Genomic DNA, 12049 nt, shown 5'->3' on the forward strand with positions numbered 1-12049 from the left:
AAAATCATTATTATGATATATTGTGATGTCGTATTTCTATCCCAAATTCTTGTTATTTATATCTCTTGTATTTAAATTTATCATCGGATAATAATGAATACCATAGATAACCAACAGCCTAAATAAAGGAATAATGAAATTCGTCTTGGTTCTTGTTTATGTCCAGGTTTAAACTAAAGCTCCAGTCCTGCAACTTGATCTGAGGTCAGTGGGGGTCCACAGAGGGCCACCCACACAGCTCTGATTGCTGACCTGGAGCCACAGATTGTTTACGTTTTCCTAAAGAATCTAAAAGTGACCAGATATGCAGGGAGCGTGACTAAAGAAAATACAGCTGCTGCCAGTGGATCAAAACTCAAAAATGAGGAGTTGGAGAAGACTGCCTGGAAAATCCTGAAAGGAGGCTGACAATGTACAGCCCAGAGTAGTGGTACAAAGCATGCACAAGATGTGCTTGCAAATCACCAAAAAGCTTTGAACTCCTAGTTGAGAGAAATGTAACGACTTGGGGAGAACCTCTTCAGAAAACTGTCCTAAACAAACAGTATTTTTCTACACTTAGAAATCATAGAATCACAGCAAGGCTGGAGTTGGAAAGGACCTTAAAGATCATCTAGCTCCAACCCCACCAAAATAAATACATAAAAGTAAAATAAAATTTAAAAAAGAAAAAGGACACATAAAATAACCCCTGACACTCCTTTAAGGGTGCCTCCCATTCAAATAAACCAGAATCATCTGTTTTAAGTGCTGGCTCTTTTCCTTCTATATAGGGGACAAACAATAGGGAATTTGAGAAGTCCTTGGAGTCAGGGTGGAGGCATTTTGCATCTCCCTCAGGAATGAGCCACCCTGTTGTTGGTTAATGCGGCCAAGGAGACTTTTTCCTGAGGATACATCCAAGAAAGACACCTTACACTGAGACCACCTTTCATGCCATACAAAACTGTTTGCTGGTGGTTTTCTTTTTCTGCCCCTAGCTGACATGGTTACTGGTGAAAGGAGCAGAGGCTCCAGGAGGGCCTTCCTGAGCTCTCTGCAGCTGACAGTTTCCTCTTCTTCCCTTTAATGCCTAAATTCCCTTGAGTAAACACAGTATTTGTCTGAGCCATGAGTGAGGACTTGTTTTCTTTGCTGCCTTTGAAATGGGCCATGTTTTTGTTCCGATGCTGCCTTACGCTGTAAAAAGGTGGCTTTGCTTTTGACACTGTAGAGAGCCAACACGTGTGTCACTGGCTGTAAAACAGGACTGTCCTCCAGAGTAAGAGACCTGAACATGCAGGCCCCCATGTAGGTGCCCACTGAGCTGGTTTTGCAGTCAGCAGGAAGCCGAGGCTCTGTTCAGCTGCCCGTGACTGCAGACACCGAGTACCCGTGCCAGCATTACACCACAGTGCCATAACACTCATGGAAACTGGGCTGGGATTCAGCCACCCTCACAGCACAGAGGTTTATGTGCGGGCATATAAATCAAGCCCCCAGCCCACCTGCAGGCTGCCACCACTGCACCTAAAACTAGATTCAGCCCATCAGCTGAGGTTCCTTTACCTGGCCATGAGCATCCAGAGCCACTTCAAATGCCTGCAGGGCATCCACATGGCTGGAAAAATGTGACAGCCTGTGGGAAAACTGCCAAGCAGCATGTCCTTAGGCATCTCACATGGCACTTAATCCCTGTGCTGGGGCATCTGAATCCCACTAGTAAGCTCTAAAGCCCCGCATGGATTTGGGAAGTTAAACATGAAGTTCTTGCAGATCTACTGGTGCTCAGTCTTGGTGTAGTATTACTTCCCAAAGACTGTGGTGTACAAGGTATGCTTATTGGGCTGTTTATAAAGAGGTTTGGGATCCATCCAGGTAACACTACCCACATATAGTTATTATCTCCAGAGCTTCTTGTGAAAATCTTGGTATTTACCACCCACTGGCATTTACATAAAGTACAGTATTTGCAGTGTAACCTGACACTTAGAATAGGAAAAGTCGATTGAATAGCCTGGAACATTAAATGTTAAAATGTGAGTTTTCATTTACACAGAAGTCCCAGTATCCTTCTAGAACATGGTATGAACATCCCAGGATTTCTCTGACACTTATCTCATTGTGTTAGATTAATTTGTTCTTTTTCAGGATACAGTGAGCATTTTGGAAGTGATTTCTCTTTCACTTTGTAACAACTGACCAGGAAACCAAAATCTTTGTGATTAAAAGCTAATTACAGCTTTTTATTTCTCCTTTGCTTGGAACAGGTGCCTATTCCCTGTCCATTCGAGACTGGGATGATATGAAAGGAGATCATGTCAAACATTATAAGATTCGTAAACTTGACAATGGTGGATATTATATCACAACTCGGGCACAATTTGAAACTCTTCAGCAGCTGGTTCAGCATTACTCAGGTAATTTTTCAGATAATACATGGCACTCTGAAGTATTTTAAAACAAAAGTGTTTGCTACTGAGCTGATGTATGTGTAAGATGCCCTAAAGAGTCATTTGATCTATGACTCTTGCTTGTTGCAATGCATCTTCTGTTATCCCTTTCCCATTAGAGTTATAAATGTCTTTGAGTGCTGTTCACAGGATACAGCAGCAGAGCTTTTAAAACCTAACACTTTACTGTGCTAAAGGTTTTGTCAGCTCTCCCTCTTCTAAGCAAACAGAATTATCGAATTTGACTTGCACATCTCCAAGCATGAATTCCCTGTGAATAAGTGAGTGTTAATATGTGCCATTTTGCAGCACACTATTGCTAATAAAGCAAATAGGAATTGCATTGTGGAATTCAGTCACCTAAAACAATGGTCAAAAGGTTTGCATATATTAGATATATTTTCCCACTGGATTTTTGTTCTATGTGCAAAGTATTAACATTAAAATTATGTTAAATAAATATGGTAATATGCATGTTTCTTTATGTGCACTATTTGTGTCCACCCACCAAATGTTTTTTTATTATTCCTGTGGATAAAGTGTGGCATGCACTATTCCACCCAAAAGTACGTCCTGTTGTCACTGGCAACTGGTGTACAACAAATGCAACTTCAAAGCCCCCCAAACCTCTGCATAGGACAACTGGTTCTTACACAGGAGATTGCCATGCTTCTCAGTGTGGTCATTTTTTAAGCAGAAATTTGTATTTTGAATTTTTTGCTCTTTGGGGTTTTTTCCCTTTACTTTAGCTTTTCATAATATTATTAACAGATTACCCCAAATGCTTGCTGCTCAACTTTTCGTAATTTTTACTTGGGAAATCAACTTCTCTGTGGGGCATTTTTTCTGTATTCTTTGTATTCTGTCTGCTGTATTCTTATGCTATTCATACTAGACATCTGGCTGTCTTCTCCACCCAATTCCTGATGGGTGTATGCTGCCAGGGAGAATTTCTAGTTGTTTCTAGTGACTATACTTCAAGCTAAATGAGGTATAAAAACTCACATATAAGGAAGATAATTTACAACTTCACTGTACTAGTTGGTATATGTCAAATTTTAGTTTCTTGTGGTCAGCTTATTTGGGTGGCCTGTTTTCCATGCACAGATGCTGAAACAAATAGATCTGGAAACAGCCATTTCTGTGCAACATGGAGGTATAATCAGTAGGATCCTCCAGGCAGGGTAGCTCTGGAGGCATGGTACAGCACTCCAAAGGTTTCCCCTGCGGTCTCCAGGACCCAGGTGAACACAGGAGCCCTCGTTCCATCCTAGCCCCAGATGTTTCAAACCATGAGGGCTCCCTCTAACTGCCTGCTCTGCACTCTGAATTCTGGGAGAGCCACAGTGCACAGTTGTGCTAATGAGGTGGAGCTTGGTGTTGCAAGGAGCTTCAGTGCTTGCCCACCTTATGCTGCTGAAACAATCCATTCACCTGCGTAGAAGGAAATTCTGCACAGAAGAATACAGATTATGTCTGAGTCTGAAGTGCCAATTGCACTTCCCCACCTTGTTCTGCTCTGCTGCACCTGCTTTAAGATGCAACTCTCTGTGCAGGCTTTATATTGTGGTCTGCTTTGTGCAGCATGCTATACTCCTCATCGACATGTGTGTATATGTATTTCATGTTGGTATATATCATTGTTTTTACTCTTGCCAAAATATCTTGTGCGACTTTTGTCACAGCTCAGTCTTCTGTGAGGGTTTGCAAGAGTTGATATCATGAACCTGCCTCAAACAATGTAGGACTGGCTGCATATACTAATGAAAGTTTGCTCTAGAAAGAAGGTCAGACTTGCGTGACACCTACAAAGACACCCTTTCACAGGGCAGAATATAGAAAATGCCTTTTCCCAGGCTACAAAAAGTCCACCAAATTTTCATGGCTGTGATTTTTCAGAAAAATAATTAATCTTCTCTGTGTTTCTTTTACTCACTACAGAAACAATTCAGATTGTAATTGACAGATTATTTTTAAAAAGATGTACTGTACCATAGTAAAGCAGTCACTCAAGAGGTTATCTTAATTCAGCATTGTGGGAGGAGGGAAATCCTGAGCCTGCAAGAGAAACCAAAGGTGGTCACCTTCCATTTAAGGCTGTGCAGAGACTAAAATATTTCCTATTCTGTCTCAAATGAATATGTTTCAGTGTTCAATTCCTAATCTTCCAGGATGCTTTGTGGTATGCAACTAACAGCTGTTGTGAGTAGCATTGTTTTTATGCTTACTGTATTTGTTTCATGTCACACTTTTTTTTCTTTCCTCTCCTTTGCTGTTGGCTTCACTTCTGGCTCCATCAGAGAGAGCTGCAGGTCTTTGCTGCCGCTTAGTAGTCCCCTGTCATAAAGGAATGCCAAGGCTTACTGATCTGTCTGTCAAAACCAAAGATGTCTGGGAAATTCCACGAGAATCCCTACAGTTGATCAAGAGACTGGGAAATGGGCAGTTTGGGGAAGTATGGATGGGTATGGAGCAAAATAATTACTCTAAAATAGCTCTATGTGTGGGGATTACAAGATGGAAGGTGAAAATGTAGAACATTGTGACCTACAAGAAAAAAAAAGTTAGTAAAGCTCAAACTGTTAGGAAAAATGTCTTTGGAATCGTGTCTTTGACTTTGAAATTCTTTAATCTTCAACTTTCACTATAATTGATGGCAAAAGAAAACTGAACATCCATGCTTCCTTGGAAGGTCTTGATTTTGACAAATTACCACTGTCCTAATAATAAATCAAGGCTCACATAGTAATCTCTTGGCTATACCAAGAAGCCCTTTTCTGCAAGCTAACAAAAGAAATCCTTACCTCCAACATCCAAAAAACAGTGTTTGCAAAATGAACTTTAACGCAGCACTGAGAGACCCTCACCTTCCATCTTTCTCAATGCATGCATAATTTTGGATTATAAGTGTGTTTTTTTTATTAATTTCCTCTCCTATAGAGAAAGCTGATGGTTTGTGTTTTAACTTAACTGTGATTGCTACGAATAATACCCCACAAACTGTTGGATTGGCTAAAGATGCATGGGAAGTTGCACGTGATTCATTATTTCTGGAACAGAAGCTTGGTCAGGGGTGTTTCGCTGAAGTGTGGCGTGGTAAGGCAGAGAATGTATTTTGCTTTGGATGGATCTTTTAAGGCCCTCTTGGCAGAAATAAACATTTCAAGTTTAGATCTTAAAGCTAAAAGATCAAAGTAGTATGAAATGTTAGTTTATATTGCCTGAAACAGTCAAACATAAATACAGTAATCCATGGGGAGGCTTCCTTTCACTTGCACACAGTGGTATGAGAGGTTAGGGCATTAAAATTCATTAATTGCATTGGGTTTATTTGGGTGACTACACAATTGCTAGGTATTAAAATAGGAATGATGCTAAACCTGTAAGGCAGAATGGCTAACCAGAAATTCATCTGGTAAGTAGACACTTTTCTTTCCTCCTGTGCTGTAGCACTGATGGAATCAGACCCTGAAAATGTTTCCATCCGCTCTCCCAGTTTAAACATAATGGCAAATATCAGCAAACTGATATTGTCAAGCTAGATTTCCCATGCATCCACTTCTTCAAGTCTGTTTGAAATTTGTGTCTGCAGCAGAACCCAGTAATTCAATATAGAGACATGGGACAACAGAGGCAAAACTTGCCGGGCCCAGCTGAACCCCCACTTTGAAGTCCAGAAATATTGACCTTTTCCAAATCCACTGACATTGTTTTCTGCACACTGGCCAGCTTAACTTACCCATCATGGGACTCATTCTTTTAATGCGTATAAAACAACAAGTAATTTACAATTTCCATAAATCTTAGTATGGTCATAGCATTGAAACACAATATAGTGGCCATTTCACAAGATGTGGCCCAATTTCTGTTCCAAATTGCCTTTTGTAGAGACTCTAAAATTACCAGTTCAAATAAAGAATCACTATATATTGTTTCTTCACAAAAATCTGAGGGGCCAGTTCGACCACTCCTTTTGTTGTAGTGACACAAAAATATGTACAGACAAAACAACCAGTGGGTTCTCCTGGGTTCTTGCAGCTGTTTACCACTGCAGGACTACAGCAAGGAGCACAGCAGCAAGTCTGTGAGATTTACAAAATTTATGAACCAGAAATACAGAAATTTATAGAATCTCACAGAATTACAGTTGACCTGTTGCAAAGAAAGCTGCCTACATTTCTGTTGGCATTTCCAGATAATTGCAGTTTCTCCTTCTTGTTCTCCATCTCGAATGCACGCACAGGTTTCCAGTTGATGTTAATACTTAGTGGTCAGCTCTGTGTGCCATAGATCTTAAACCAACACAACAAGTTAAAGGAACAAATGTGAAAAAAAAAAAAAAAGAAAAAGAAAAAAATCAGCTAGGAGAAACAAAGTGGCAAGTACCAGTACCAGGTATCTGTCAGAGATGCAAAAATTATTATTACAATTATGAAATTATGTTTCTTAATGTATAGTAAAAAATGTTAACAGCCCTGAAGCATTACCAAACTGGAGTAGATTAACACAGTAAAAATTAATAAAAAACACACTAAGTAGTAACTAACTACACATGGGAGGAATTCAGAGGGAAGTCTATGGTACTTTTCTGTTAGAGTAATATACCAAAACAGAACAAGAAAATGGAAGAATTTAAACTGGAATCGGGGCTGAGAGGATAAGTTAACATTTTTTGTTGGATTTTCTTTTTTCTAAACTGGTGAAAGTCATAAAGGTATTTAAAACCAGACTTGCTGGAACACTTCATGGTAATAGAATGTGTCCTGGGATTTTTATTAAAACAGATAGGACACAATTAATCCTGTTAACACACAAGGTGAGATCCTATTTTATTATTGCCACTCTGGTGCCCATGAAACTCTGGTTTTATTTCTGGTTCATATAATTTGTGGTACCTCTGCAAAGTGGCCGTGACTGATGGCACACTGCAGTCTGGAGCCTCAGTGACTCTAGATGAAACACACTCCCTGTCACCCATCAGAAAAGATTTTGGCCACCCTGCTTGAAATTAGAGGCAAAACCACATCTTCCCAGCTTACACAGGAGTGTCACTAAAGCAAAGTCCTGCTTCAGCTCTGGTTTGAAGGACTGAGAGGAATTAAGGCTTCAGGAGTCCTTCTGAAGTGTGCTGGGGTAGCAGAGGTGGTAACTCGAGGCATTACTCCACTGACAGTACAGTGATGCCTTGCACTGAACTGGCGGAAGGAAATCAAGGCATAATGAAAACCAAACTTGCACTGCACACTTTGGACTAATATGTGCCTCAAGCCCCCCCACACATCTGGGATTGCCCTTAAAAAGTGAGGAGCAGCACAGATGCAGGAGCTCCTCCACTGCTCATCTGCTAGCCTCAGCCAGGCAAGGTGGACCTAGGACCTGAGCATTTGCACAAAAAAGGACCAATTTTATGGCTCATTTTGTACTCTGGTAGGTTGCAAAAACTCATGATAAAGTTATTTTGGCCTAACCAATTCCCATGCAGGAGCCGAGCCCTGTTATTGTTCATGTACTTTTAACAAACTGGGTTATTTTGCGCGTTACCTTTTTCCATGACACAGCCTTTGTGTACTTCGTGAGCTTTCTGCTATCCTCATGCTTAAGAACAGAGGAGTAGTTTAATGTTATTTATTCCTGAAGTCATTTAGTGTTGTTCTGCCTTATCACACAGCAGCTCCCTATCTACAGATCACATTCAAAGCCATGTCAGCTCTGACTCTGGAGCAGGCTTCTGGCTAGTCTGGGCAAAGGACAACCAGAAGGCAGAAGGAAAGTGGTATTTCTGCCCATTTGAATTTTCCTTCCTTTTCATTCCCACACAAAAAAAAATACCCCCCCCCCCAAAAAAAAAAAACAAAAAAAAAAAAAAAAAAAAAAAAAAAAGAAAAAAAAAAAAAAAAAAACAAAAAACACCACCTCACAAAAAAAAAACCCACCAAACAAAAAAACACCCCAAGTGAAGCCCCACCTCTTGCAGGATGCCCTGAGTCAGCCTTTCCCAGCTGTCTCCAGGTTCTTGTGCAGGCTTTTTGGTGTTCCAGAAGGCTTGGTAGGTGATGGCTGAAAAATGATGCACCTTTGTCTATTTCAGTGCTGACCACAAGTAAAGAGCAAACTGAAGTGGATAGGAACACCTCATTTTCTATGAGCAGCTCCTGGGGATAAGGAGAGGAAGGAAAAAGGCACATTTCAGTTTGGAAACACACCTGTGTTTCTAAAATGAAATTCAGGATTTGTTTCTCAGGAAGGTTTTTTTTGTTGGTTTTTTTTTTTCATCTGACTCAGAACAAAACCAAAATGTTCAAATGTGTTGCAGATGAGAAGTTCTGGTTTAACCAGTTTTGTTGTCCAAATCTGTGACTGGAGCTGTGTTGTTGTCTGTAGCAATTACTTGATAGCAAGGGAATACACAGAGATGGGTTTCAGCAGTCCCACGTTTCTTGCTCAGAGAAGGTTTCCGTGGAGATCACTGGCAACATTGTCTGAGCAGGACAACGGCAATTGTGCCTCAGTGCCAATGGGAGTATTTTCAGTGTAACAGAAAAAGACTAAAATACGAAGGAGGTGTGGGAGGAATATAATGATAAAGCAACATGGGATACCAAACTTTCTTTAAAAAACCTTATCTTAAATGTCCTTGCTACTTTTCCCTTGCTTACATTAGGCACCAGACAGAAAAAAGAGCAGAAGATAGTTAATCTAACTAAGTGTCTGTGCTTGTAGGTACGTGGAATGGAAATACTAAAGTGGCTATCAAGACCCTGAAGCCTGGCACCATGTCTCCAGAATCCTTCTTAGAGGAAGCCCAAATCATGAAGAAGCTAAAACATGACAAATTGGTCCAACTTTATGCTGTGGTATCTGAAGAGCCTATCTATATTGTCACAGAGTACATGAGTAAAGGTGAAGCTAGAGCTGCTGTGCTTGATAATATTTTTTTTCTTTATTGCTGCTCCTTGGGGATACAGAGGGAGGTGCAGCAGGGTGCATGTGAGGAAGGAGAGAGGGAAGAGGAAACTAGAGTCACATGTGGCTTCAGAAGAATTATGATTTCCACTATGAACTGGGCCCAGAACCTGGGGGAAAGAGAAGTTGGTGCAGGCTAAGTGATTCCAACCGCATCAGCATCTAAACTTCCCTGACAAGTGATTTGCATTTTCTAGGTTTGATGGTACTAGAGGCTGCTTCCCAAGATCCTAGCTTTTCCTGGCATCAGATAGTTCTTAGGACATCTTCTTTCAGTGATTACTTGTTGGCCTAGGATTTCAGCCAATCCTGGGTCTTGTCACGGCACCTCATTCTCAGATCACACTTCACTTTCAGTCCACCCCATTAGCATCTTAATACATGATTTTCACATATTTTTCTTTCCCTTCTCTTTTTCCTTCACTTTCCCCTTCTTCCTTGTCTCTTCCCTTAAGCTACTTAGCTGGTAACAGTGTAGTAAAATGAGAAAAAGAAAAGTTTTCACTCCATCAGATCTCCAGCAGGGGTGCTGAGAGCAGAGCAAAAAATCTGCTGGTTTTGGAAAAGCAAATGAAGCAAATAGGAAACATAAGTTCTCATAGGGAAGTTTCATTGTACATTGGAGGATACACTCTGAAATTTTAAGTGCATTCTTTCAGTCTGTTTGGAGTTGACTTTTATTTTCCTGGCAGGTGCTTGCCCACCTCCCTCCTCAGAGGCATCCAAACCCTGACTAACTCACACTTTAATCATACATCTCAGTGACAAGCATATGCTTTTTCCCTTTAAAAATAAAGACTTTTCAAAACCCTTCTGAAGTATGGGGTTTATTTTGGCTTACTTTACTGGTTTATACTGTAACATTTTACATCTTTGGATCTGAGCTTGAGGCTGACGATTTATCAAGGGAGAAATGCTTAATCATCTGTCTTTTTCCTTTGTTTATTAAACCAGTTCTCTGACCTTATTTAAAGGAGACTGCTACACTTCTCTGTTCAGATACAACATTAGGACAAAAGCTGTAACATCCTAGGCTCTTTTTTTAAAGCAACAGGGTACTTTCTTGGTTTCCCTTGCACAGGAAAGCGATGTGCTTACAACTTTTGCTGAAGTTGCTTTCATTTCATCTCTTCTTTGTCTCCTAAAATTAATGGTTCATGCTGTGTTTAGTTCTTGGTTACCTAGAGGAAGACCACTACTAAATTGTAAGGAAAAATAGCCTTTGCTGTCCCCTTTGGGCTCACCAGGCTCTGGGCTGACCTTTCTTTTGGAGCAGGTTGAGCTGGGATCTGACTTCTTCCATAATTTGTGTGGCTTGGAACTGAGCTGCTGCTTTGCAATTAGCTGAGGCCTTTAGAGAGCAGCAGGTATGTCGTTTTAAAGAGCACTGGCAAAGTTAAGAAAGATCAACTTTCTCAGTAATGGTCAGGAAAATTTAAAACAATCCTGTTTCCTTTCCCTGCAACTCTAGTTGTACCAGTGGCACATTCTTCTGCAAGCCAATTTAAAGAGTTAAAGCGAGTACAATAGGAGAACTTAAGGATATTATGGGGTTTTTTGAAACTGTCCCTTGAACTTGAAACATTGCCGTCTTTAATATTGCACAAACTGCTGTACCTCCATCCTGATGAGTTGTTTTCCTAACATCTCTCCATTGTGTCAATTCTTCATTCGCAGGGAGTTTGCTAGATTTCTTAAAGGATGGAGAAGGAAGAGCTTTGAAGTTACCGAATTTGGTGGACATGGCGGCCCAGGTCTGTCTTCAGAGTATTGAGCCCTGAGATGCACGTGTTTATAGCCCACTAATGTACTGAGTTTGTTTTAAATGCGTGGTTTGTCTTTGCTGCTGCTGGCAGGTGGCTGCGGGCATGGCGTACATCGAGCGGATGAATTACATACACAGAGACCTGAGGTCTGCAAACATCCTAGTGGGCAACGGCCTCATATGCAAGATTGCTGACTTTGGATTGGCAAGGCTGATTGAAGACAATGAATATACAGCCAGACAAGGTAAATGCAGCAGCAGGAGTAGCGCTGAGTGTCATTCCTGTGACAGGGAAAGAGTGGAACATGGTTTTGAAAAGCTCTATCTCCTGTGTTTCGGGGCTGCTTTCAGTAAATCCTGAACTCATATTAACTCCTAGTCAGAAATTCACTGCTGAGTGCATGTCCTAAAGAGCATGTTCTATTCTATTATCTTTTCTTTGAAAACCAAAATGAAACAAAGGTGATGAGTGGGAACACAGCTGGAAATGACAGCAAAGACAGGATCTTCATGGTGCCATAGCAAAGAGGATATTTGACCTACTGGTTATGAGAGTCTGAATGTGGTAATCCAGAAAAGTGTATGTAGGGTGTTTCTTTTGTAGTGTGCCTTCTAGTATTTATTAACCACTATAATCACTCTTGTAGTATTCTTACTTTCTTTATTTCAAACAGGTCGAAGAGTTGTGCCTCTGTGAAATGAAGCTGCCTCTCTGAGCACTATATTTTCTTTCCTTCTTCTTAAAAAAGTTGTTTTCATAGAAATGCCGTTTTCCAGTGCTACACAGGGTGCTGGACACAGACAACCACTGGTACACTATAGAAATGTATCAAAGAGTTTTGTAGCTTTTTCTAAAAAGCGTGTGTGTTCAAACTGAGCCATGTCACGG

General features: G+C 40.7%; 1 protein-coding gene across 11 annotated transcripts in view; it reads left to right on the top strand.

Moving 5' to 3' along the window:
• The window catches only part of FYN (FYN proto-oncogene, Src family tyrosine kinase), a 139646-nt gene that overhangs the window by 105900 nt on the left and 21697 nt on the right, over positions 1-12049 (top strand). For 10 of the 11 annotated variants that reach the window (XM_066179396.1, XM_066179392.1, XM_066179391.1 and 7 more), the window contains 5 exons: positions 2250-2399; positions 4733-4897; positions 9153-9332; positions 11073-11149; positions 11252-11405. In XM_066179396.1, the coding sequence (XP_066035493.1) occupies positions 2250-2399; positions 4733-4897; positions 9153-9332; positions 11073-11149; positions 11252-11405 (726 nt within the window). Of the gene's footprint in view, positions 1-2249; positions 2400-4732; positions 4898-5372; positions 5529-9152; positions 9333-11072; positions 11150-11251; positions 11406-12049 lie in introns of all 11 variants that reach the window. The other variant, XM_066179398.1, reaches the window with a different exon arrangement.

This window comes from Chamaea fasciata, unplaced genomic scaffold, assembly GCF_029207755.1.
Source record: "Chamaea fasciata isolate MVZ Bird 193981 ecotype frontalis unplaced genomic scaffold, bChaFas1.0.hap1 SCAF_3, whole genome shotgun sequence".
Taxonomy (NCBI): domain Eukaryota; kingdom Metazoa; phylum Chordata; class Aves; order Passeriformes; family Sylviidae; genus Chamaea; species Chamaea fasciata.